Genomic DNA, 27,938 nt, shown 5'->3' on the forward strand with positions numbered 1-27,938 from the left:
CAAGGCAAAGAGGAAAGGCCTAAGACACCGTTATTACAACCTGCTAAACCTCTCGGTGTCCCAGGGACCTCTCAATCTCAGTCATCTTCTAAGGTACTAACTGATCAAATAATAAGTAGCAAAACTGACGAAATGATTCGTAGACAGATAAGTTATTTTAAGGCTTTTGATCATACAATATCAAATATCATTTTGGATGATGTTAACGAAAAGTGGGAATTCGATCATTTATTAAAATCAATACAGTCGCGCTGGTCTCTAATAGACTCTCTCCATTGGGAGTTGGACAGTGAGCTTGGGGGTAGAAACTCGGAATACGAGAATACCTTTTTATCATATGAACAAAAATATAACGATATCATCAAATCGCTTAACAAAAAATTATGGTCTATATCACATAGGGAACAATCTACACCACATATAGAAATACCAGTATTTAGTGGTAATTATCATCAGTGGTGCTCTTTTAAAGATGTATTTAAAGAAACGATTCACGACAATCCATCATTATCATCGGCGCAAAAAATGCAATTCTTGAAAACAAAAGTTAGAGGAGAAGCTGAAAGGCTTATTCAGCATCTACCAATAACCTCGGATAATTATTTAATATGCTGGGATATACTTAATAATCGGTATAATAACAAATCATTAATTTTCCGTTCGCATATTGATATTTTATTGAATATACCTGTCGCTCAACAAACATCATTAAATCATATCAAACGGATACATGATACGACCATAGAAACTATCAACGCTATCAAAAACTTAGGTGTCGACGTAGGATCGTGGGATCCATTAATCGTACATTTAATTGCCCAGAAATTGGACTCCGAGACGCATAACGCATATATCAATACTTTAAAACAGCCTCGAGAATTAGCAACATTAAAAGAGTTCTTGACATTTTTGGAAAATAAATTTACATCATTAGAGTCATTAAAAAAGAAACCTGAGATCAAGAATTCATATCAACCATTTTATAAATTAAACAAAAATTTTATCAAGACATCGTTTCCCACAAGCAATAAATTTATTTCCCATTCCCATCAAAATCGCAAACAAGAAGACCCATCAGTTCCCATCAGTTCGCAGAAACATCATAAATGCGAACTTTGCAAAACCAACGAGCATTGTCTGTTTTACTGTAATAAGTTTTTGAATATGACACCGCCAACAAGACGCGGCACGGTTACAAGATTGGGTGTATGCGAAAGTTGCCTCTATTCACACAATGGTAAACCATGTTTTTCTGAAAAAAGATGTTTGAAATGCCATGGCAAGCATAACACCATCATACACGAGGCGTATGAGATATCCATACCTAGTTCTTCGAAAATAGCAAGCCAGGGTTATCAAAAACATGAGCCGCAACAGGTGCAGAGGAATGCTCACGTTTCAATGCAACGTGAAACACCTGAGATTCTTTTAGCGACAGCCATATTAAAAGTACAAGCAAACGACGGGTCATTTATCAAAATGCGGGCTTTAATTGATCAAGGTTCTCAAACCTCACTTATCACAGAACACGCTGCTCAAATTTTAGGACAACCTCGACAACAATGCCGTGGTGTAATATCAGGTGTCGGTATCAAGGAGAGCAATTGCAAGGGTGTCATATCAATCACATGTGCATCAATTAACAATCATTTTCAATTTGAAACGGAAGCATATATCATGAAAAACCTAGTGAATAACCTGCCTAATAGCACTTTTTCGAAGCCATTTTGGCCGTATATCAACAATATCAAATTAGCCGATCCCGACTTCAATATAAGTCGCCCGGTGGACTTGCTATTAGGGGCAGATATTTATTCATTAATTGTTATGGAAGGAATTTGTAAAGGTAATAATAATATGCCTATAGCACAAAACACACAGCTGGGTTGGATTTTGATAGGTAGCGTGAAAACTTTACAATGCAACGTCGTCATCAATAATTTGGAAGAAATTCAAAAATTTTGGGAAATCGAGGATATCATTGAGGAGTCGCAATTATCAACCGAAGATCAACAATGTATCAACTACTACAAAAATACAACAACAAGGCGGGAAGATGGCCGTTACGAGGTTCGTCTTCCAATGCATAACAATTATTCGGAAAAATTAGGAGACTCAAAATTCAAGGCTGTAGCGCAATTTAAATCGTTAGAAAAGAGATTTATCAAAAACAATAACATTCATACACAATATAAATTATTTATGCAAGATTATCACTCAATGGGTCATATGATACCGGCCTCTAATACGTCTAAGCCAGAGTGTTTCAATACTCATCATTGCGTGCGTACAGATAGCGACATAAATTCGAAATTTCGAGTTGTGTTCAATGCATCATGCAAAACTTCTTCAGGATACAGTTTAAATGACCTTATGCAAAAAGGTCCGAATCTTCAACAAGATTTACAGTCTTTAATCATTAAATGGAGACGATATCAATTTGCTTTTACTGCGGACATAGAAAAAATGTTTCGTCAAATTTGGCTACACCCGGAAGATCAGAAATTATTAAAAATAGTATGGCGGGACTCTACTTCGGAACCTATTCGTGAATATCAACTCACGACGGTTACTTATGGTACGAAAGCAGCTCCATTCCTAGCTATGATGACCTTAAAACAGCTGGCTAGTGATGAGAGAAATAATTATTTACATAGCTCCGCAATCGAAGTCTTAGAGAACTCATTTTATATGGATGACGTCATACACGGTTGTCATTCCATAGAGGAAGCTAAGATATTACAAAACGATTTAATTAAGTTATTGCAATCAAGTGGCTTTAACTTACGTAAGTGGAAATCAAATACTACGGAATTATCACAAAATATAAAAGAATCCAATATCAATTCTAGTGATTTTAGTTTTAAACAATCAGAAACAACAAAAACGCTAGGATTAGGCTGGAATCCCGAAGAAGATATTTTTACATTTCATTCGCAACTAGAACCCTTGAAATCATCAAAAATAACAAAGAGAATGCTTTTATCTGACATATCAAAATTATTCGACCCTATCGGATGGCTATCACCATTATCAACAAAATTAAAAATTATTTTTCAACAAGTATGGGCGGCGCATATAGGATGGGATGATCAAATACCAGGAGAAATATATAAGGAATGGATCAAAGTTAGAAACGATATTAGCGTGATCAAAGATATAAAACTACCACGCTGGATTCACACCCGTAAGTGCGATAGTATCGAGTTACATGGGTTCTGTGACTCGTCTATGAAAGCATATGCATGTGTTATATATTGCCGTGTAAATAAAGGTGAAGATTCACATATAACATTATTGGTTGGAAAAACGAGACTTGTGCCCACTAGCAAGGTCGTTACATTACCTAGATTAGAATTAAGTGGAGCATTACTTTTATCAAAATTAATGAATAAGGTTAAGGAATATTTTAAGGATCATGATATCAAAATGTATGGATGGGTTGACAGTACAGTAGTTTTAGGTTGGTTAAATGGAGATGCAGCTAGATGGAAAACGTTTGTGGCAAACAGAGTGCAGCAAATAACGAAGGTCATGCCTCCAGATTGCTGGCGGTATGTCAAATCAGAAGAAAATCCTGCTGACTGTGCAAGTCGAGGTTTATCAGCATCACAATTGAAGGATCATTCTTTGTGGTGGCAAGGCCCCAAGTGGCTATCAACATTTAGTGATCAAAATAATAAGGTCACAATATATTCAACAGATCAAGAGTTGAAAGTATCAAAACAAGTTACCGCTGCGGTAACAAATCATCATAATAATTCTATCATACTAGATATATTATCAAAACACAGCACATTCCGTAAGGCTGTGCGAATTGTTGCATGGATGTGTAGATTCACCAACAACAAAAATAAATATCAAAGTTATTTATCAGTGGAGGAATTGAAACGTGCAACATTGCTTATTATCAGAAATATTCAACAGTTATCATTTGAAAGGGAAATATCAGATTTAAGAAGTGGTAATAATATACATAGGAAAAGTAAATTGTGTGAATTAAATCCTTATATCGATCAACAACAAATCATCAGAGTAGGGGGAAGGCTGCGACATGCTTACCTTGACCCTGACATGAAAAATCCTATCATCATACCGAATAACAGTCGTCTCTCGAAATTATTAATTAATGAAGCACACCAATCTACTTATCATGGAGGTGCTAGGCTAACATCATCATATTTGAGGCAGAAATATTGGATTATGGGTGGCTATAGGGCTGTTAAAAAGATAGTACGACAATGTATCAAATGTAGGAGGCATAATCCCACCAAGCATCATCAAATTATGGGAGATTTACCAGCTGCTAGAGTAAACCCATCAAGACCCTTCTACAACGTGGGAGTCGACTATACAGGTCATGTATTTATCAAATCAAACGCTGGAAGAGGTATCAAGACAACAAAAGGTTACATTGCAGTATTTACTTGTATGGCCACCAAGGCTGTACACCTGGAACTGGTATCAGATTTATCAAGTGCAAGTTTTATATCAGCCCTGCGTAGAATGTCAGCTCGCAGGGGTAAGCCTGGTCACATCTACAGTGATAACGGCACTAATTTCATAGGAGCAAATAAAATATTACAGCAAGAATACGATGAAATACTCAAAATATTTAACACACAATTTCAATCAGAGGTGGCGGATATGGGCATAACATGGCATTTTAATGCCCCATCTTGGCCTTCAGCGAGCGGTCTTAGTGAAGCAGCCGTCAAAAGTCTCAAATTTCACCTTAAGAGGGTGGTTGGCGAGCAACGATTAACATACGAAGAATATAGTACAATACTAGCTCAGCTGGAGGCTTGCTTAAATTCAAGGCCACTCTGTGCTTTAACAGAAGACTCCGAGGAGCTCGATTATTTGACACCATCACATTTTCTAGCCAGCGGTCCAGTATTATCAATATATGAAACAGAGAGAGATCTACGAACAAGATTACATTTAGCACAAAAAATATTTCAAGACATATGGAAGAGGTGGCAACATGAATATTTAACAAATTTATCAACGAGAAGCAAGTGGAGACAATCGAAAGATAATATCAAATTAAATGACATTGTAATCATTCACGACAGCAATCTTCCCGCAGGAAAATGGCCTTTAGGGCGAGTGGTGGAGTTGCATCCTGGTAGTGATGGCTACGTGCGTGTGGTCACATTAAAAACTAAAAATGGATATATCAAAAGACCTATCATAAAGTTATCAATTTTACCCGTCAATCAAGAAGAAACAGTATCAAACAATCGTACAACCACGAGAAGGAGAAATCAAAAATACAATTTTGCAACCGTCGCAACAACAATTCTTCTATTTTTTATGACATTATTTACAAACACAATCGCCTCATATAATATCACTCCGCTACAAAATAATACAAGTTTATTTTTCGACGACATTGCAAAAATGCATTTAATAACAGATGACTGGAGACTCATTGTTTACTACGACATGAACCCGTATTGGCATGGCGACATGGCGTCTCGCAAGTATTTAGAATACTTAGAAACCATCTGTGTTAAGATAAAACAACATTCACAGTGCGAAGGTATCATGTATCAATTAAATCACGAGTACTCCGAGCTACAACATTACAATAGATTGTTGCTAGATCAGCGTCTGGACGGGCACGCGCGCAGACGGCGCGGTCTTATCAACGGTGTAGGTTACGTCGCTAATCAGTTGTTTGGAATACTCGATAGTAACTTTGCCGAACAGTACGAGAAAGATATCGAATTAATTAAAGTAAATCTGCGGCACATGGCTAGTTTATGGAAAAATCAAACTTCCGTTGTAGAAGCGGAATTTAATCTTATCAAAAGAATTGAATCAGTTATGCAAAATCATCATAAAAGCGTTACCAAAAAGTTAAATGAAATCGACATTGCAATGGGCGTATTGCAGTCGGAGATGCAAAACAACACCTATATCAGTGAATTTACTATGACAGCCATAATCGTTAATAATATTTTAATTAAACTTAAAAGCATTCAAGGTTATCTATTAGAAACTATCACAGATATATTTAATGGAAAATATAACATTCACTTTTTAACCCCCAAGCAACTGCAGGAAGAGTTGAACATAATATCATCCCAATTATCAAAGGATTTATCACTACCCACTGACCCCACGAATCCATCAAGTATTTATAAATTGCTAAAGATCAAAGCTAGATTATCAAAAAAGTTTCTCATATTCGAAATATCAATACCTCTAGTCACTAGAGATACATATGATTTACTCAAGGTCATTGCTATTCCAAAACAATTTGAAAAAAATATGATCAGTATAGTACCTATTAGCGAATACCTGGCGCTAAATATAAAGAAAGACTCATTCATAATGCTATCAGAGATCGAATTACATGTTTGTGAGAATCAAAACATAGAGACAATGTTGTGTCGTATTAACAAGCCTATTTATCATTTTAATAGCGAAAAAGACTTATGTGAGAAAGCAGAAAACTCCAACAGCTGTCTAACTGTTATGAATAAATGCAAGAATATTTTAGTTTCAATCAACAAACCCAATAAATACTTTTATTTTTGCTGCAACAATTGCCAGTACAAGATATTATGTGAACAAAAACTTATGGCCATCCAATTAAATAACACCGGAATCATATCAATTGATCAAAATTGTTTGATAAAATCATCAGAATTTTATATTCAAACTTATAGAAAGAAGAACAATATATTGCAAATAACACCTGATATGAACACATCATGGTTATCACCTATCAATAATTTAGTAAATTTATCATTAACGGACCTGCCAGCCGATGAGAGTACAAATAATATCACATCAAAATATATTATCAAGATTGAAGAGCAAATTAACAACATCAAAAAGATTGATCCAGTCATCGATGGTATATCTTATCACGATATACATCATTATGCGATGATTTATCTCGCCATGGTCACCATACTGGTTATAGGTGGCATCTTATTCTGGCGGGCAAGGCGGCGAGCACGGGGCTCACCGTCTCAACAACAGCAGCAGGGGTCTCCCGCGCGAGCTAGAGGCTCGCCACTACAGCAGTCGCCGGTGTCGTCGACGCGAGCCAGAGGCTCGCCTCTCCAGCGGCCGCTGGGGCCGGTGGCGCGAGCTAAGGGCTCGCCATTGCAGCAACAAGTGTTAGTGAAAAGTGATAGTGAAAGTGCAAAAAGCAAAAAGTGTGATCGGTCCACTTCCCCAAACAACACTCTATCAATGTTCAATGTATAATCTCCCCCTGTGTTTAGCATTTAAGATCATATATTGTAATATCATCATCATTAGAGATAAGTTCTTATTGTTTATCACCTTGTTTAGTTTTAGATCATTATCACATCATCAATATCATCTTTTTGGCCTGGGAGCATGTACGGGCTAGCCGTACATCCTGACTCAGCGCTTTACACGATCCTATTTCATTATGGTGACAAGAACATCTTCACCCAGTTGGTCTGCGCTCGCGGCTCGTGTAAAGCGCTCGGGGTGTACGCGCTATATCAATTAATATCATTATCAACTATCAAATATATCAATATATCATATTATCATCATTAGTTTATAGCAATCAACAATAAAGTGATCAAAGGCAATAACTTGTTTTACATCATCAGTAGAAACTATCAAACTATCAATTTATCAGCTAAAGGAGTGTATGGGATATCATACCATATCAATCAGCAGCCCATACAAGAAGCGATCCGCTTCTGGCACTCGCCGGCCGCTGCCGCGGCACGCTCCCTTTGCTCGCTCGGCTCGTGCGTTGTTTATCAAAGTCTAACCTAACCTAACCTAACTGTTTTCTATTGCAAAAACGATTCGCTTCTGGCATTCGCCGGCCGCTGCCGCGTCACTAACTTAAATGACATTAAACAAGATTTTAGAATATTCTGAATTTTTTTAATATTTTATGGACTCTTTATATTTTATACGATCTGGCCAAATCTGGATGACCAAATCGTGAAACGTTGACGATTTAACGATCTGATGAAACCATGTTGGCCATTTCATGAAATGCGACCATTTCGTGAAATGATCGATCATATCATGAAATGAGCAAATCTACGGTATGGCCACGACATATACAAACCAAAATGTTTGAATCCTGTTATAAATGAATGAATGTTGCGAAGTACCTGAAGAATGCCGGGCGGCGGGAAGCCGTTCTGCATGAGCGCGGCGAGGCCCCAGGCGGTGATGTGCTCCTCGGGGCGCAGATCGTCCTCCTGCAGGTCGCGCTCGGCCGCCGGGAACTCCACGCCCACCACGCCGCCGACGCCCACGCCCACGCCGATGCCGACGCCCACGCTCGCCTCTTCGCCGTACAGCTTTTTTGTTATTTCTTTGAACATGTCCTCGCAATCCATCGTGAGAGACGCTACGCTGCCCACTCCGGTGCTACTCTCCATGCTTGGTCTTCACCGCTGCGACCTGAAAACATTCGAGCGTAAATTAATCGGACGGAGCTTCGGGGTGCGCCCCTCCGGCGGCGGAACGCCGGGGACGCCAGGTGAGTTAGGATTAATTGCACTGACTTTCGAATCGCATTGAAACATATCGAGACATATGTACAGGTATCGATAGGTGCCGCGGGAGGTGGCCCTCGAGCAGCACGCGGCCGGGCCCCGGGGGGGGGGCGGTGCAGCTGCAGGTGGGGGCTCGCGCGGCGGGTGCCGGGTGCTGGCCGCGCGGCGGGTGCGTGCTAACTAGGCGGCAGGCGGCCGGGCCGGCGGCGGATCGATCGCGCGCCGCGCGCCGCGCCCCGCCCGCCCGCGCCCCGCGCCCCACGCCCCCACCCTTGCGCCCTCGCGCCGCCCGCCCGCTATCGACCTGCTGCCGTCCGCCATCTGCCTATCTACTTTCTTTCATTGCATGAATCTTAACAAATCATTCGATTCAAAATCCTTTCAATTAAGTCGTTTTTTTATAATATAATATCTAAATAATTGAGCATGAGCTATTGATGTATAAACCTAGGATTTAACGCATTAAATCAAATCATTACATTGAAGGTAAAACATAAATAACGTCCCTACTGTCTGTAGGTAAATAATAAAATATTCCATTTAAGAACCATAACGGGCATTATGGTCCTTACTAAAATATGGAACGCCGAAACAATATTAATGGACCTGCTGGAGTTGCATATTATTTACTCTATATGTATAGGTACATTGCGTAACATCGTTTGTAACAATACCTACCTACGTCTTTCATTAGCGTAGGGCGAACGGGGAACCCTTGAAATGTTGTGAACGAGAAGTGATTTTCGTTAATTAAATAAATAAGTTCACAGTGCTTCTGCCGCGAGCTATAAGTACTGTGTAAGCACTAAAATCAGTAAGGTATTCGGTTTGTTTCAGTAAGTTATCGAGTGTGTCGTGGTGCAGGTGCGGCGCGGCCGGCGCGCGGCGTGCGCTGGCCCCACGGCCCACCAGTGGGTCGCGGAGGGAGGCTGCCCCGTTATGAATGAATTTAACAATATTCACCCTTTACCCAGTTAACAGGTCCGTGTGTGAAATTTTGTCATCGTTTATATTCAAACTAGCTGTTGCCCGCAGCTTCGCTTGCGTGGAAAAGATAAATAAACATGATACAAATTTTCATCCCCTATTTTATCCCCTTCGGGATAGAATTGATCAAAATCCTTTCTTAGGGGACGCCTCCGTCCTAACATCTACCTGCATGTCAAATTTCAGCCCGATCCGTCCAGTGGTTTGGGCTGTGCGTTGATAGATCACTATATCAGTCACCTTTGAGTTTTATATACCTATATAGATTGTTATTTTTCTTCTTTAATACTACATAATATTAGGTACAAATAGGATGCAAATAGATCATTTTAATTTGCATTCTAGACAGTAAAATATCTTATTGTAATATTCTACCTATATTATGATGTTAGTTTTTATGTAAATTACCTACTTAATAAGTGCATGTACCTAAATGAAAATTACGTAAAAAAAGGTGAATAGATTACCTATGAATACCTGATATTGTATAATATATATCATGGAACTTTGTTTTCCAATAATTGCTTGGTAGTATATCTCGCTTTTTATTTAAATTTGTGTCGTCGCATGATCAAAGTCAAAGCATCATCAGGAGTAGAGGGAATTGTAAACAATGAGAAAAATAATAATAGTTTAAAAAAACTAAAAAACACGCTTTTTATAGAAACCGAACTAAAAAATGGAATAATTTTATCAAATTATTGTATTGTCATTGGTCCTCAATAAATCTACAAAGTTTGAACGAAATCTGGCCGTTTAAAGTGGGTCAAAATCGCGCCCAAAGAAGTCGGTTACAAACATACAAACATACCTACAGGTGAAGCTAATATAAAGCGTGTAATAATAAACACAATCGTGAAAAATGCAGTTTCACTAATTTAATGACAAAATATATTAAATATTAATAACGAAGCCTAGAATATTTAATGGTACTAAATGGTAAAGGTTCGGTTACGAAAAAAGTTTTTTTAATGCTCAGTATACGTAATGGAACTTCTTCATTGCCACGACGGATTGTGAGCCTGTTCATAAGATCCACAACACGAACTTCGTTGTGGCTCTTTTGCTTTTACTGTGACCACAACGTGTTCTGACTTCTGAGCTATTTTTTCGCTCAATGAGCTTACCATAATATATCTGAGAGTACTACATACATACCTACGTAGTAAAATATATAAAAATTAAAATGAATAACCAAGTATAGGTAGGTACTTATAACAGCTATAGTTAAAACGTACGTTAACCGATCCAAGTGTTTACTATACTGATTAGTATTATGTGGAGAGTGATTTTACAACAATATTAACATAAAACGGTGATAATAAAGATAATAAAAATCTAAGAGTTAATGTTATCAGTTAAATCTGTCGAGCGCAACGTAACGTTCTCTCAAATCGAACGGCACTAAAGATCCCACGAGCACCGAACAATGATATAACGCTTTAAATGAATATAAACTACGCCTACTGATTTTCAGTATGAATGAAAATGGCCGATGACGCACTCGTGCAAAAATCGATACGCGTAAGTAGGTATGTGACCGGAGTCGCGCTGCAAGCTGAATAGCGCGCGGTTCATCGACCGCGCAGCCGGAACACGCAGCGGCGCGCGCCGCGTGCGCGGGGCCCGAGCGGCGCGCGCATGCGCCGGCGGGGCGCGGCGGGCGCGCGCGGTCGATGGCTCAGTCGCGCCCCGGCCGCGGCCCGTCCCCGTGCAGCCCTGCCCCAGCCGCCGCCGCCGGCCGCGCTGCCCATGCCGCGCCCGCGCCGCCGCTAGCGCCGGCGTGGCCGGCGAGCCGCCCGCCCAGCCCCGGCCAGGTGAGCGCACCCGCCCAGGGCGCGGCCCGGGCCCAAGGCTCGCAGAGCGCGCAGCGGCACGCGGCGCCTCAATGGGCGCGCTATTTATACGCGCACGCGACCCTCACCCACTACCCTCGGATGGCTGTTTATTTTCGCGTCCGTCAGCGACGCTGCGACGCTTCCGCACTGGCGAGCCGCTCGGCTTCGCGCGGAAGCGGACCGCTCCCATGAGAGCGAAGGCAGCCGTAGAATGTGCACAGTAGAGTGCCCTCATGACGCATTTCTGTATGGACGTGACGAACTGCTACAAACTAAATTGTTTTTGTTTCAGTTCGCCTCGGAGACGGTCACTTCGCAGAAGGCGACTTACTTCCGAGCGACTACAAATGACTAACGGACTGAATGTGCAAGTTTTTCTGGAACTGTGTTTCTGTATAATGTGAAAAATTAAAAACATATAAAATCCAGTGAAAAGTTCAAGTTTCGTGTGTTCCTCGGTGAAATGCTTGTCGTGGACTATATTTAGGAAGAGCTGGTGATCTCCAAGTTCAGCTGCAGCTGTCGGTACGTACCTGTCGATCCTTCGGAGTGTGATTACGATAACGATTCACACAAAATAAACACAGAATGCCAATTTACCTTAGTTAAATACATGCACAACATCCCAATCTTTAAAAGATACCTGTAAGTGTAACCCATGCCCGTGTCACCTGGATCGATTTGAGCAAAAATAAACGATTTGTAAACAACCGTTTCCGCAGCGCACGCGACGGAAGCTCTCAAAAAGGAATAATTTTTACCGCTTTACCAACATAATAATTATGTCAATGCTGCTTCGCTCCTACTTCCCGTAGCGTGATGTGGTACCAATCACAGCCTCCCAAAAAATATACAAACCAACTCACTCAAAAAAATAAAAAAAATGCAACTCGAACCTGTAGCACAGAAAATATAATAGTACTATGTACCAGCTGTGCGTCGCGGCGTATTTACAAACTATACATAGCCAGAACGCAACCATAGGAAACTGCTCGTGTATACTTTGTAATGCTGTTTTTAAGTTTGTTATTACAAAATATACACGAATTTTGCGTACTGATCGTGTATACTTTGTAACGCGGATGCTTGCTTCTTCGTTCCAAACTATACACGATCAGTACGCAAAATATAACTAAATATACCTACTACATCACTTACGCTTGAGTGAAATAATAAATAAGCGTAGGCAATCAAAGACTTGTACAGCTATATATCTATCTAAGTATCTACTTTTATTCTTCTCGATTGATTCAGTAAAATATGGAATAAAATATTATTAGGTGAGCTTAGAAAAATTAATAGGTAACAGATATAAGGGTTACCTGTGTGTTAGGTTAGGTTCGTGTTTTTTTTAACTACACAAAAATAGAAGCCCCGCGAAGCGGGGCTCCGTCGCCTCGCAACCGTATTCTTCTGGACTTATTAGGTTCTTACATTTTAGCACTATTGTTAATTGTTAGTCGTGCAGTATAGTCGGGAACGAAGACACAAGCATCCTCGATACAAAAAATATACGACCAGTACGCAACATTACATAGTACATACACAATACACATGCATTTTGATAATAGATTTCAAAACAGCAATACAATAATATAAGCGCGAGCAATAGAAAGACGCCGCGCTTACTCCGAAACATACACGATTAGTCCGCATGCGTACTGGCGCTGTATATTTTGGAGCGCTATTCTTACTTACTTCACTACAAAGTATACGCGAGTACTTGCGTACTGCTGTTGTATAGATTGGAAGGACTTTGTAAAAAAGTTATTTCCAAACTATACGCGATTAGTTTCACACCGTTGCGTACTGGCCTTGTATAGTTTGGAAAGACGCTGCGTCGCGGTTTTGCCCTATTGCTCAGCTCCTATCTAACACTGAAGGAATTTTTTAATTCGACCCGTAATTCCCGATATTGCCACGTTCAACCAAACAAACAAACATAATATATGGTTCAGCATTATCCCATTTGTAAAACAGTTCTTTGATAAATACAACTTAAGCAACATAAAAGATTTTCTCAACAGAACAGCGTTGCTTTAGACTCTGGACAAGTGATAACCTAATTACGCATTGAATAATTATTATAATTGGTATACGCATTCTTCTCAATTGAAAGCATTTTTTCATGTTAGGTACCTAAATACATACCTAGTATACTTACATTGGAATGTCCAATTGAGCATCGATAAAATTTTTCCATCTTCCTGTGAATTGCTCGCAAGAAAGGGTTCGTCAAAGAGACGTCGGCGTCACTGGCGGCTAACCTGGCCTTCCGGCTCGCTGGCACCCCGCCGCCCGTCCGCCGGCTGCAGCACGCAGCACGCCTCCGCATGCTAGGCTATTCAAACTCAAACTCAAAATATATTCGCAAGCATTCTTATTTCTTAAATAATTAACCAATTTATCACCTATTTGCAAACAAAGTGTTTTCTGAACTCTAGAAAAGGAAAATAATAAAAAGTAAAAAACCTAAAACCCAACTACGACAAAAAACGGCGCTGAAAAAGTATAAAACAAGATTTTCAGAATACTGAACTGAACAAAGTTGCTTATGTAGTTGCAAGTAAATGGACACAGTAGACTCTATCAAGATGTTTTCGTTGTAATGGAGATAAATCATGTTTGGAAAAGCGCAGTCACACGTTGTCAAAGTGCTACGGTAGATAATATTATGAAACGTGTAACTACGCCTTCTAACGTTTCAACAGCCCACGTTCTCAGTATGGTATAATATTTAATTCAAATATTAATCATTTTCAATATTTAGATACATTCATCCCGTAATTATATCTTTCTCAATCGAACAGAGCGAAAAGTTAATTAAATGTTGATTTTACAATAGCAGGGAGACATTGTTTGCGTCAAATCGGCTTTGATTGTTGGAACATAATATAAAATCTTGTTTGTATTGCGGCTTCGTTAGTCACGTGTAGGTACAATAATTATTGTATGTATGTATGTCGGCAGTTACACTTTTGAGTATTAAATACCTGCATTTTGTCAATTGTACTTAGTATAACATTTGAAAAAAATTGTCTGTTGTTGATGATGGTATCCAGACGCAATGAGAAATTCTTGTTCATTTATCCTACATTTATTCTTTCAAGAGCTATGAATGATGATCTGTAGACTGTAACGAATACCAGAATTACGAAAAAGGGTCTTTCGACTTTCCTTTCCCACCACCTAAAAGTATCTTAGATATGTATATTATTTTACTTTGTTATCATAAAGTCGACGTCGCGTGGATGCAAATTTTAACATAATTTAAAAGATTTCCGTCCGCGGCTTCGCCCTCTTTATCAAAAAATATAGCAAATTACATACTTAATAATTAATAAGCCTTTCCTCGAGAACCCCTCCATGCTGAAATATCAAATAATATTTAATCATCTACTCATTTTTATAAAAGTAACACCTTAATAAAATCACCTATTGATTTATAATGAATACTTTCGAATCCATATACCTAGACATGAAAATGGATATTGCGTAAAAATACTAACTCATATGCAACAGGAACTAAAATTGCGGCCTTTCACCAGCAATATTTTCAAGATGGAGACTAACTTTCCAATATATAGATACCTCACAAGTTGAGGTAGGTCGCGGTCAATTTTTTCAAACCGACTTGAATGTTTGGTTGTGCACATAAAGAGCAGTGACAGAAGGAGCGCGTGCGTGGTGACTGGTGTCTGGTGCCCCGTGCGCGTGCCGCGCCACACCACACCATGCGACACCAAGCCACACTACAGCACAGCACACCACACAACGCCACACAGCGCCGTGCGCTCGCGGCGTGAGAAACACTTTCGGGTATTGCGTTAGTCGCCCTTGACCCATTTCATAGTTTATTTGAGATTTTCATGCGCTGAACTTTAATACGCACATGTTACAGTGCACTGCTCTTAACTAATCGCTTGAAGAATCCTTACGAAAACTATCAATGTGAAAGGATGCTTGTTTGTTGGTCTTTCTTTACAAAATGTTGGTTCCTGTTCAAACCTCTCTCATCAGTTCATCACCTCACCTCCCACCGCCCTGAAAACTCTATCCCAAACGGATTGCGGTCTACGCCAAATTTGTAAATTTCAGAAAAATCTCATTTTTTCTCGAATTTATGCACATCACATCCGTAGTTTGAGCACAGGTTTGGGTCTTATAATATTACTAGCTTTCCGCCCGCGGCTTCGCCCGCGTTTTCAAAGAAAAACCCGCATAGTTCCCGTTCCCGTGGGATTAATCCAAGTTTCCCTCTATATATTGTGTGCTAAATTTCATTGTAATCGGTTCAGTAGTATTTGCGTGAAAGAGTAACAAACACACATAGGTATATACACATCCACCCTCACAAACTTTCGCATTTATAATATTAGGTAGTAGGATAGTAGGATATTGTCTGATCTTTTTTCTTTCAATTTTTTTTACTGTTAACGGTATTACTAAATTAGTTTAAAAAAACGCAATTTCTGAGAAAAGTAAGACGTCACAAAATATAAATTTTATTTGAGCAATGGTCAAATAATGTGGTCTATACTCTATAATCTATATCATGAAGATTCTAAAACATTAGCATATCTACTACCTACTCTTATCAGCCATTACCAAATAGGTACATCAAAATCTCTTCTGCAGTTTAGGTTTGAACGCATATCATTAAACAATGAACACAAACAGCTTAATGTGACTAATCGTGATTTTTGTTAATTTTAAAAAACAATGGCGTAGACCGCGACATAGCCTTCGAGATAGTTTTGGGGTCGATGGGAGGTGAACCATTTCTGGGATACCTAGGTATATTTAATGATATCGATCGATTTATGTAAGGAGATGTAAGGCGTTACAAGTAAAGTTTATATCTTGTTTCTTCAATTCAGTATTTAATTAATTGATAGACGTCTGCTTTTATTGGTGGATTTGATTACATTAATCAGTATAGCAAGTGTCAAGGCAAGTGGCAACCCAATGATACGACAGCGCTCCTAAAATGCGTGTGTCTCAACAGCAACTACATATTTGATCGTCTCCGACTGTTTAATCGAGGTCATGTTCAAACCGACTTAAAAATATTAAAAATAACGGACCGGACCCGTCTCTCAAAGGTAATTCTGGGAATGTCTCATAATATTTTTCACTATAGTAAAATGATCACTTAAGTACTTAATTTTATTTCTTCCGGAAATATAATCGTTCTTCCACTAAACTTTTTATAAAAATCTAGTAGATATTGCATTGAAATCTGGGAAAAGGGACACACGACTATTTTAATTACTGCACGCTTCACAACGCGAAGCGTGTGGGTGTGTTCTATTCTCGAAAGACCGCGTTGTGTCAAGTTCACGACATGAAATTGTTGAAACACTCGAAATTAGATAATTTCCTGCCAGGTTTCGTGTTTGTAGTATAAAACGATTGAGGCGTGTAGTGTGTACTTTTTGGATTCGCCAAACTTTTTAGATTTATTTTGATGGCATTATTCATAACATGTACGATGCCCCGTCGGATGTCTAAATTGACCGGAATATGCATTAAACACAAACCTGTTAACACGTGTCAATAGAGAGAGAATGAGTTATGAGAGTGTGTTGCGTTGCAGATGTGCAGCCTGGCCGCGTTGGCGCGCGGCTGCCGGCCCGCCGCCAAGCCGTGCTGTCTCTGCTGGTGCTGCTGCTGCTCCTGCTCCTGGTGCGTATCCCTCGCGCTTCTCCCCACCCCCCACCACCATCACACACACGTCTCCTTTAAAAAGTGGCCGGTTAGATTAAGTTACACGTTTTCTTCCACAAAATATATATGATCATCGAAAAAATAAAAAGAGAACGTGTGTGTCGATCACACGTGTCAGAAGTGAAACTAGTTTGGCAAGATTCAAAGATACCAAAATCGTCGCCTTACTCCATGACGTGACGGTACGGCTATGACGCGACCTTAAAATTTTACTCTCAATGCGCCACTTCAAAAAGTCTCACGTACTTATCTAATTTATGGACGCCCCGACTTCATCATTATAATTACTAATTACCTACAATTGCTGAAAATGATTATATGGACCTAAATTCTAAAATCTTAACAAGGAATCCTAATCACTTGATGTTTTCATTGTTTCAGGGCTAAGTGGTAAGTGCACGACCCTGCAGTCTTTCGCAACGGCTTTTACGCAGATAATAATATAATAATTAGCATGTTTACTTTTATGACTTACCACAGGTAAAGAATTTTTGTTTAACTTATTCGTTTTCCTTTATTCAAAGATATATTTATTATAAACTAGCGGTCCGCCCCGGCTTCGCCCGTGGTACATAATTACGTTTTCTCTACATAAAAACCATCCTTGTACTTCAAGGAATATAATAAAAAAAGAATTATCGAAATCGGTTCAGCCGTTCTCGAGTTATGCGCTTACCAACACATTTTGCGATTCATTTTTATATATAAGACAAGCGACGAATGATTGATAATAAAATACAGATTGAACGTACTATACGTACGTCCGTACGTAACGTACTAAACTTCTAGTTCAGCGATTATAAATACATACTAGAATAGGTACGTTTTTCCCTTTAAGTACCCAGTAAGTTAATAAATAAATTTTATTGGCTTACACTTTATATAGTATAGGTAATTGATTGAGCTCATAGTACCTAGTACCTACCTACTCATATAGTACTAAAAATACTAAGTATAATGGGCATATCCATTAAATAATAGTATTTTTCAAAGTGATGAACTGCTTATTATATGCTGTGTTTAAATTAATATTGCTAAAATTTGGTTCGGTATCTGAGAGTTCGTATGAGACGTACTTATATTTTTTTATTGTAAGCGAAGAATAATAATGAATAGCATAACAGTATCGCATATGTGGAGTAAGTAAGGTGTGGTCGGTCGGCAGGCTGGCGGCGCGCGGCTCGGAGGGCGGGCCCGGCAAGAAGCCGCGCGAGCCCGGCCCCGGGCCCAACGAGCCGCTGCTGGACGGCGACGCGCCGTGAGTACCGTCGCCCTGCTCTCGCTCACCTTCCTAATTCCTTCCACCGCGAATGCCGATCATTCATTCATCATTATCATTTTAAAAACCATCTTTGTAAATTGGATCCCATGTTTATGTTTTCGATCATATCTATGCCGTATCATCAGGTCTCGAAACCTCGACTTATCAACTCGAATTCCGAGGTCCTTACCCCTGAGCCACCACTGCATTATACAGTGTGGAACTTTTCGATGGGCCCTGGAGGGAAAGTACTAGAAATACTGAAGATAGCAAATTTTGCTGAAAGGAAACATACCTTTATTTTTAAAAATAAAAAGAACTGTATTCAAATATTTTCGAAAATTCACTTGCTTCGACCGGGAATCGAACTAACTAAAAAAATGTGTGCGTGTACTAGAGTACACACGTAAGAAGTGAAACTTCTTTATGTCCTTATTTTTCAAAAAATAATTTACTATAAACAATATTAAAGAAATACGTTAGTCACACGCTCGTCGCTACCTACTTAAATATTTACACCGGCCGCTGCTGCAACTCGCTCGCTTCGCTCGCTCGGCTCGTGCGGTAGTTCAAAAGTTAACCTAAGATGCTCGTCGCTTTGCTCCTCGCTACCTATTTACATATTTACACCGGCTGCTGCTGCAACTCGCTCGCTTCGCTCGCTCGGCTCGTGCGGTAGTTCAAAAGTTAACCTAAGATGCTCGTCGCTTCGCTCCTCGCTACCTATTTGAATATTTACGCCGGCCACTGCCGCGACTCGCTCGCTTCGCTCGCTTGGCTCGTGCGGTAGTTCAAAAGTTAACCTAAGATGCTCGTCGCTTCGCTCCTCGCTACCTATTTAAATATTTACACCAGCCGCTGCTGCAACTCGCTCGCTTCGCTCGCTCGGCTCGTGCGGTAGTTCAAAAGTTAACCTAAGATGCTCGTCGCTTCGCTCCTCGCTACCTATTTGAATATTTACGCCGGCCACTGCCGTTTTCAGCTTATAAAGGATTTCGACTTAGGCGGATTTTGATTGGACAGAGAGTTTATAAATTTTGAATTCATAAAATTATAATTGAACACCTGACACCAATCAAGCAAACACGTGTTTACGTGAGTCATAGATTTATTATCGTATACTCCTAAAATGTTTTCTAAGAAACAATAGTGTACTTACATTGTCGGCACGTTCTTAAAGTCGGTAACTTATTTTTGTTCGAACAATAGAGGTAATAAATTCCTAATGATCAAGTTGTAAAGGTTGTAAAATAAAAAATATTCTATATTAAAACGTATATATAATATGTGCGTCATTAATTTCTGACTGTTTCGAAATTTGGTGCAAAATAAAATAGTGTGTAAATAAAATTTGTAAAAAATCAATAAAATAAAACAATTGAGTAAAGATCTATAGGCATATTATGTATGTATTTATACAAGATATGTATATTATATATTTATACAGGGAACTTCTCAACGTGTTATCTATGAAATTATACTTTTACTCAATTGTTTAATTTTATTTACACACTGTTTTATTTTGCACCAAATCTCGAAACAGTCAGAAATTAATGACGCACATAGTACATAATATATACATATTAAGACAGAGGTTAAGCTTAAATAACTTGAAAAATAAATAACATGATCACGCCCACGTGTTGGTGTTTTAAAAAATTCAATCAAAAACTGAGGTTAACTTTAAATACAATTTTAGAAAAATAAATACCACAATCAACATTCAAGTATTAGAAAAAATTGATACCATAATTCCACCCACGTGTTAGTGTGTTGAAAAATACAATCAAAAAGTGAGGTCAATCATAAATAACTTAGAAAAATAAATACCATTATTACACCTAAGTATTAGAAAAATAGATATAATTACTTATTTACTTTTTTTATAAATTCACTGGAATTAGAATTAAAACAAACCCTTTGATTTTGCTGATCACTTTAATATAACATGTATAATGTATATAGTCACGAGTACGGCGTAACGCAAAAATGTCACGCGCGCGGCGTAACGGCAAAAATGTCTCACAAAATTTTTGTCCACCCCCGATAAAGAAGTTTCACTTCAAAATGAAAAAAAAAGACGGGTTGCACTCCGGGAGTGCCGGCAGAAGTGAAAACTTGATTATTAACGTTGAGCATGTTTGATATTACGTCTTACGCTTTTTCGATCAGGTCACGTGTCCTGACGCGAGTTTAAGATTTTATACCCATTACAGAAAAAGTGCTCAACGCCGCTAAAGAAGTTTTCACTTCGAAAAAAAAACGACGTGTGGCACTCGGGGACTGCCGCGGTAAAGCTATTGCATGCTATGCCTTCAAGCCACACCTCCGCCCGTCGGAGTGGGGAGCGTGAGGTTTTTTCGTTACGGAATTTCTCGATTCGGTCTCCGCGCTCAAGGCCTGCGATAGATGCAATAGCTTAAAAAATAATTGTTATTTTATTCTTAAAATCGACTCAAACCATGTTAAAGATAATTAATTGTTAATTTCTCGTAAAAATATTTGCTCTTAGAAATAGAAATATAATGGAATTGAAGATTTTGAATGTATGCAATAACATGTCAACATAAAGAACGTTACTAACTTAGGTTACTAATTTTAAGACTATTTAACCTTAGATTATAAGTATTTAACTAATAAATTATTCAAAATGAGACGCCTCATTCTGGATACATAAATTTATTTTCCTCTGAAATTTTAGATAATAATTAATAACAAAACAAATGAAAAAGACAAAAAATAAGCGAATTTTAATACTGCGGTCTTGCACCGAAAACATGTTTATAACGTCCTACTCACTTTAAAACTTTAATAAAAAAGAAACGTCTAAGAAAGATAATATTATGTGCATTTAATTATTTACCAATGAAATTACCTATTTTCTTACCGAAAATTCATGTCTTTAATAAAACACATGTTGAGCCATTAGAAAATTATTATAACTGGTTGTTCACTCGACGGACGGACAATTTTTCGTAGACGTTGATCAAAGCCCATACGTACTATGCGTGCCAACTAAGAATAGGACCGCGCTTGCTGCCAACTTCACACGAAAACTATCAAATTAGTACTGCCAGCAAAAAAATGTGCGAAAAAGAATTTTCATATAATTATTTTTTATTGTTCATGATCATATTTAATTATTGTATAATCGTTATATTCATTAAAAAATACTATTTATTGAATTTCACTGATGGATTATGGATAAATTAATTATACAGGTATGGAAACAGTATTCATAAAAAGTTAACATTTTCATAGTTAATGCGGATTGCGGAGATAGCAGCGACAGCGACAGCAATGAAAATTCAGAATACGACGACGATGACGCTGTGTTAAGTGGTGTAGAGGAAATATTATCCGATTGATAAAAACTGAAATAATATATATGTTTTTTTATATACGTGCTTTTATTTTCAAATCCTACTCATTCATAATAAATTTGGCGTGAAATGTATTAGAAATACCAACAAAGCGTACATTAAATATTTAAACTGAATATAATTTCTTTATTGATTTTTTTGCACACCATACGCTTTGGTAATGAAGTTAGCGCGTATTACTGAACAATATGGCGTCTTGACAGTCCTATTCTTATTTGGCATGCATAGTAGGTACTAGGACTGGTACTCCATAATAAAGATTTAATATTTTACGGATAATATGGTATAGAAAATACTAGTTTAAGGCCTAATTTAAGGTCGATTTGAAGAATAAAATAACAATTTTTAATTTTTAGTTAGTTCGATTCCCGGTTGATGCAAGTTGATTTTTAAAAATCTTTGAATGCAGTTCTATTTCTTTTTAAAAATCCTTTCAGCAAAATTTGATATCTTCAGTATTTCTAGTAATTTCCCTCCAGAGCCCATCGAAAATTTCCACACTGTATACCGTACCATGGTTTAAGTAAATTAATAACAATTTGTTATGTGCCTACAAATTAAACTTTTCAAGTTATAAAGTAGGTTTTCGGTTGAAAATACTTTTTTTTTCATAATGTCCGTTATTTTTAGCAATAGTTTATTCGATAACATCATAGCCCGGTCAATTTAAACCAAAAAAAGAGGGTGAAGTTACATAAAGTCCCAACAAGCTGAATTTCTGTGAAGTTGTTGAAAACACAATTATAAACAATGTCTAAAAGTTCCCCATCATTCCCCTGTAAAAAAATGTTTATTCAAGGTCAAAGGAGGATACTTACTACACCGCGTTGTGTGGGATAGCGAAGAAACATTCAACGTTATCTTAGATAAATCACTCACCGGCACGGAATCTTGGCCACTGCAAATTTTTGGGTAAAATAACACTATTTCTTTTCTACTACAAAATTCAATAAAAATTTAATCAACGTTTCCATAAAAAAAATTGAACATTTTAAGGGTGTTTCCTTCTCTTTTCTTAAACACTGTTTGCATCCAGTCTGGCATACTCTAGAAGAAATTTTTGATGTCCACTTGAGCTATAGTGTACCAAACGGGCCCAGCTGTATTTCTAAGCTCATCTAACATTGGTGCTGGGTTGGAATCGAACTTTATGTTTCTTTTAAGCATGTCCCAGATGTGTTCTATTGGATTAAGATCCGGGCTACGAGCTGGCCACTCCAATTTTTCAATAATAGCCTCTTGAAGGTACTCTTATACGCATCGTACGACACGCGGACGTGCGTTATAGTGTATTAGTAGCAAATTTTCTTCACTGATAAACCTGTAATAGGGCTGAACATGTTCCTGGAGAATTTCCTCAATGTACTTGATCAAATTTAAGGCATTATCTACGATAACTAACTCCGTGCGAGCATCGGAACTTATACCTCCCCATACCATTATTGACCCTCCATGAAAAATCGCAGTTTGAGTGTGGTGATGGGTGAAAACCTCTCTTCTCGTCTCCTCTATACTGACTCTTGGCTATCAGAAGCTCGTAAAGTGACTTAGCAGTCATCTGTGAACACCTCACGAGTGCACTGGCTGTGGGTCCAGTTTTCATGTTCTCGTGCAAAACGAAGACGTGCTTCTCTGTGATGTCTGAGGAGTTCTGGACGGCGTGCTGGTCTGTAAACCTTCAAATTAACTTCCTTCATTAGTCTTCTCACCGATTGCTCACTCACATTTATTATCCTGGTGTTTTAGAGCCGGTGGCGTATCTCAAAAACTGTCAGAAAGCCATTTCTGAGTATCTCTTGAACAATAAACGGGTCTTCTCGAGCTGATGCGCACCTCTCGCCTTCATTTCCTGGTCTGCACATGTAGCTACCAGTCTCCTGGTATCTTCTCCATGCATAGTGCACCGCTGAACGTGGTATGTACTGAACATTAGGTACTTTACGTTGCGGCAGTCATTGGTCTAACATTGTGATGGCCTGAGCAGGTTGTTCAGATGTTAACGGCATTTTTTATTGTTTGTTATGATCATTGACTACAGTACAACAATAACAATATCTTAAAACGTCATAAACGATATCTAAAAAAGTTTAAAACGAACAATTCGTATCTTCGGCTTAATCGCACAAATCACAAATTTCGAGTAACTCTTAAAAAGTGGTAAAAGATTATTCTCAAACTTAATGATTTCTTACCATAAAATTAAACAAATAATATGTTAACATATCTGCATACAAAAAAATCGTGAAAAACACTTCAAAACATTTTTATCGGCAAATTTGTAAGTGGCCAAGATTTCGTGCCGGTGTGTACGTTCAATATGTACGTAGGCATTTTGGTTCCAGAGTTACTGTCGTATTTGATGGCTATGATGATTGCACGAGAAATATCAAAGCTGCAGAACAACGTCGTCGAACTTTAGCAACATCTTTATCTTCTGATATTTTATTTGATGAACTTATGATAGTCCCAACCAGTCAACAGAAATTTCTTACAAATACCCACAACAAGTCTCGGTTCATTTCAATGTTGAAAGAAAAGTTTACGGCTGAAAATATATTGGTAAAACAAGCCAATAATGATGCTGATGTATTGATTATTGAAACAGCAATAGAGCAATTCAATTTGACAAATACAACTATTGTTGTTGGTGAAGATGTTGACTTACTTGTATTACTCACTGCTGGAACGCCAACTGAAAAAAACTATTTTTTTCTTAAAACCAGGAAAAGCTCAGCATCAATCAAATATATATTCATTAAAAAGTTTATTTACTTTAGTTAAGTGTAAAGATCATGTACAATTTTTACACGCAATAACTGGCTGTGATACGACATCTGCATTTTACAGGAGGGGTAAAACAGCAGTTTTCAAAATGTTTGAAAAACAAGATTTAATTCAATGTGCTGAAGTTTTTAAAAAGAGTAATTCAACTCAACAAGAAGTTATTACCAACGGCATCCGCTTTCTTCTATGTACGTAGCTCCTAAAAAAACTACCTGTTTAGATAAGCATCGATATGCATGTTTCGTTAAAAACACTAAACATAAAAAACAAGTTCAACTAGCTTGTCTTCCTCCAACCTCAGTTGCTGCTCACCAACATTTTTTTCGAGTATATTACCAAGTTCAAGTGTGGCTTGGTTATGATCAGCTAGACCCTACAGACTGGGGTTGGAAGTTGGTTAACAATATATTAGAGCCAGTTCAAACTTTACTTCCACCTGCGCCGGAAAAACTGCTGAACACTATTTTTTGCAACTGCAAAAAGGGATGTAGTGCTAATTGTGGTTGCAAAAAAGTCAGACTGTCTTGTTCTCTGGCATGCACAAATTGTCAAGGCCGGTCGTGCTCTAATATTGAATCACAAACAATGGAGGATTCGTTTGACTCCGACGAAGTATCATGCGATACATCGCTATTGACGCAATTTACTTGCATCCAAAATGAAGATGAAGAAGAAGCAGGAGAAGAAGAATAAGAAGAAGAACAAGAATTTGAAACTTACGAATAAGACGAATAAACTTCAACACTTTTTTTTTTCATTTACATCGCTTTTATCATTCCTAATCTTTGAAAATTTCCGTTATTTCGCAATAGTTTTACATTAAACAGGATCACAACTGACCTGTGGAGTAGGCCTACTGGGGAAACCACGTTAAAAAACGCGCTAAGTACATTACCTCATAGGTGGCGTGGAAACGTGTGCATATTATGACGATAACAACTTTTATAACTTTTTGAATCGTTATATCTCGGAAACGGTGGCTCGTAAGAAAAAGAGTATTGATACATTTTTTATAGATAATTTTATGATCTACAATCTTTGCCTGAGGTACTTTATGATAAAACTTACCGTTTTGCTGAAAATCGCGAAACACACATTTTTTTAACCTTTGACCTTGAATAAATTTTTTTCCTTGCAGGGGAATGATAGGGAACTTTTAGACATTGTTTATAATTATGTTTTCAACAACTTCACAAAAATTCAGCTTGTTGGGACTTTATGTAACTTCGAATGTTTAAATTGACCGGGCTATCATGCCCTTTTTTACTAATTGGCCGGTAAATGTCATAGTTACCTTATATTATTTTATCGAATGTCTCGGCCAAAAATGATAGCAATTTTATCATATTACCTACTTACTTAATTTTACTCGTGATCGATTTTTTTCTATTCTTTATAAATTTATATTTATAAAGCATTTGAATGCCATACAATCAAAACTATCAAATTTTACTAAATTTTGTTAAAATTAAAATTTGATTTTTCAGACCTACGTTAGAGGAGATTCAAAGTTGGGGCCAATCTTTCGATCGTCTCATGCGAAGCGCTGGTAAGATGAGTCGTTTGTACCTTGTCAATGAATAAGTTGGCTTCGGTGGCGCAACGTCTGACCTGTGCATGTCGTGTTGTCGGCAGCTGGGCGCAAGGTTTTCCGCGACTTCCTGCGCGGCGAGTACTCGGAAGAGAACATCATGTTCTGGCTGGCGTGCGAGGAGCTCAAGCGCGAGACCGACCCCGACGCCGTCGAGGAGAAGGCGCGCTTCATCTACGAGGACTACATCTCCATCCTCTCGCCTAAGGAGGTACCGGCCTTCGTTTCGCTTTCATACGTTGTTCTCTACCCCAGGGAATTAAGGGCCCGTCTTAATTAATATTCAAGTTTTTATTTAAATGTATGCACGATAGCTTAAATTAAAACCTTTCAATATTATCAAAAACTAAGTCAAAAACTAACTAGTTTTTTTTAATAAATACACAATTTTTTACCGAAAAATGACATCGATTCCGTCTTTTTTTTTCGTAGTCGATAATTTTTAGTAAAAATGTTAATTAACCTGTTAAAATAACTCTTATGCTCTTGGATATAATAAACAGAATCGAAATCTACCCATAAACTTCGGAGATGTGTCAAAAAATAGAAAGCAAGTCTACCAAAAATTAAAAATTGAATAACATGAAAAATATTATAGATAGACAAGACATTAGACCCCCCTTTTGAAGTTTATTTTCGATATTTCTTCATGAATATTCAGAATATTACGGGCAGTCACATGCGCATGAGCGACATTGTATATAGATGTATCTACATAGTTCGCTGGGAAAAGAAGTCATCGCGTATTCCATTAGATGAATCTATCGATATATTTTGTACTCAGTAATCGTGATGAGCTGTTTGTGCGCAGGTGTCTCTGGACTCTCGCGTGCGCGAGACGGTGAACCGCAACATGGTGGAGCCGACGCCGCACACGTTCGACGAGGCGCAGCTGCAGATCTACACGCTCATGCACCGCGACTCGTACCCGCGCTTCGTCAACTCGCCGCTGTACAAGGCGCTGGCACGCATGTCGGCCGGCTCGCCCAGCGGCGGCCCTGCGCCAGCTCCCCCGCCCGCCGCGCCCGCGCCCCCGCCCGCCGAGACCAAGTGACGCCGGCCTCGCCTCGTGGACTAATATTATGAACTGCACATTTTGATTATCGTGTATATAGCTTCGATATACATTAAACGGGTACTAATTTTGTATATAGTTAGGCTAAGTTAAGGTGAGGCGCGCGCGGCCGCCGCCGCGGCAACTTCGCTGGTCCACCGCCGCCTGCGCCCCGCTGCCCCGATCCCCGCCGCCCCCGGACCCGCTCTGCCCTCTCCCCGTTTCCCGCTCCTCCCGCTCCCCTCCTCGCCCTTGCCCCCGCAGTCCCTACGCGAACCCGATGCCACGATCGCGAGTCTAGTTTGAAGCAATAAAGGTGGACCAATTAAGTTTGCCAGTGAGTCAACGAATAAATCTGTTCATGTATTTCCGTGTTTTATTTTATTGTGATTTTAATATTAGTGAAATGATGTTAAGATAAATCTGCCTTCTGTGTATCGTACTATAACTGAAATATTTCTAATATTATAATAAATTAAAATCTAAATTCGATATGTTACCGTATCCTAAAACAACACTAGTTAACTATATTTTACAGTAAATTTATTTTTAAGGAATGTAAATTTCTTGTACTCCAAAATGTGTTTCAATTCACGCATCCCCCGTTTCCTGCTTTAATATTTATAGGGTTTCCCCAGAAATGATGGATAATCCTAATCGAGCGACATTTGTGGACATCACATCCGTAGTTTACGTCCTATTTCCAACTTTTTTCTTTCAATGTTCCCTAATAACGGTATTCATAAATTATCTTATCTTAAAAAATACGCAATTTTTCAGAAAAT

The 27,938-nt window shown here is 38.6% G+C and overlaps 2 protein-coding genes across 7 annotated transcripts in view; one reads left to right on the top strand and one right to left on the bottom strand.

The window, feature by feature from the left end:
• The window catches only part of chn (zinc finger transcriptional factor charlatan), a 49,416-nt gene that overhangs the window by 14,795 nt on the left and 6,683 nt on the right, over nucleotides 1-27,938 (bottom strand). Inside the window, exons 1-3 of one of the 6 annotated variants that reach the window (XM_089697645.1) lie at nucleotides 16,894-17,035; nucleotides 13,515-13,691; nucleotides 8,136-8,430 (exon numbers count right to left, since the gene is read on the bottom strand). In XM_089697645.1, the coding sequence (XP_089553771.1) occupies nucleotides 8,136-8,408 (273 nt within the window). In that variant the 5' untranslated portion in view covers nucleotides 8,409-8,430; nucleotides 13,515-13,691; nucleotides 16,894-17,035. Of the gene's footprint in view, nucleotides 1-8,135; nucleotides 8,431-8,534; nucleotides 8,678-13,514; nucleotides 13,692-16,893; nucleotides 17,036-27,938 lie in introns of those variants that run through there. The other 5 variants (XM_089697646.1, XM_089697647.1, XM_089697650.1 and 2 more) reach the window with 5 other exon arrangements.
• Nucleotides 11,260-27,707, top strand: Dhit (regulator of G protein signaling double hit). Its single transcript, XM_089697674.1, has 8 exons — nucleotides 11,260-11,329; nucleotides 11,643-11,875; nucleotides 16,950-17,038; nucleotides 17,462-17,470; nucleotides 18,246-18,338; nucleotides 25,996-26,057; nucleotides 26,144-26,310; nucleotides 26,911-27,707. The coding sequence occupies exons 3-8, from the start codon at nucleotides 16,950-16,952 to the stop codon at nucleotides 27,151-27,153; spliced, it is 663 nt and encodes a 220-aa protein (XP_089553800.1). The 5' UTR covers nucleotides 11,260-11,329; nucleotides 11,643-11,875; the 3' UTR covers nucleotides 27,154-27,707.

The sequence above is a fragment of the Colias philodice genome, chromosome 7 (assembly GCF_061535455.1).
Source record: "Colias philodice isolate Cphi_HAF_F1 chromosome 7, ilColPhil1 Martin Lab GWU primary, whole genome shotgun sequence".
Taxonomy (NCBI): Eukaryota; Metazoa; Arthropoda; class Insecta; order Lepidoptera; family Pieridae; genus Colias; species Colias philodice.

Coding starts and splice junctions, on each gene's coding strand:
- Dhit (XM_089697674.1), top strand. CDS start 16,950: ATGTGCAGCCTGGCCGCGTTGGCGCGCGGCTGCCGGCCCGCCGCCAAG. Junction 18,339..25,995: donor CTGCTGGACGGCGACGCGCC/GTGAGTACCGTC, acceptor TTGATTTTTCAG/ACCTACGTTAGAGGAGATTC. Junction 26,058..26,143: donor TCGTCTCATGCGAAGCGCTG/GTAAGATGAGTC, acceptor TGTTGTCGGCAG/CTGGGCGCAAGGTTTTCCGC.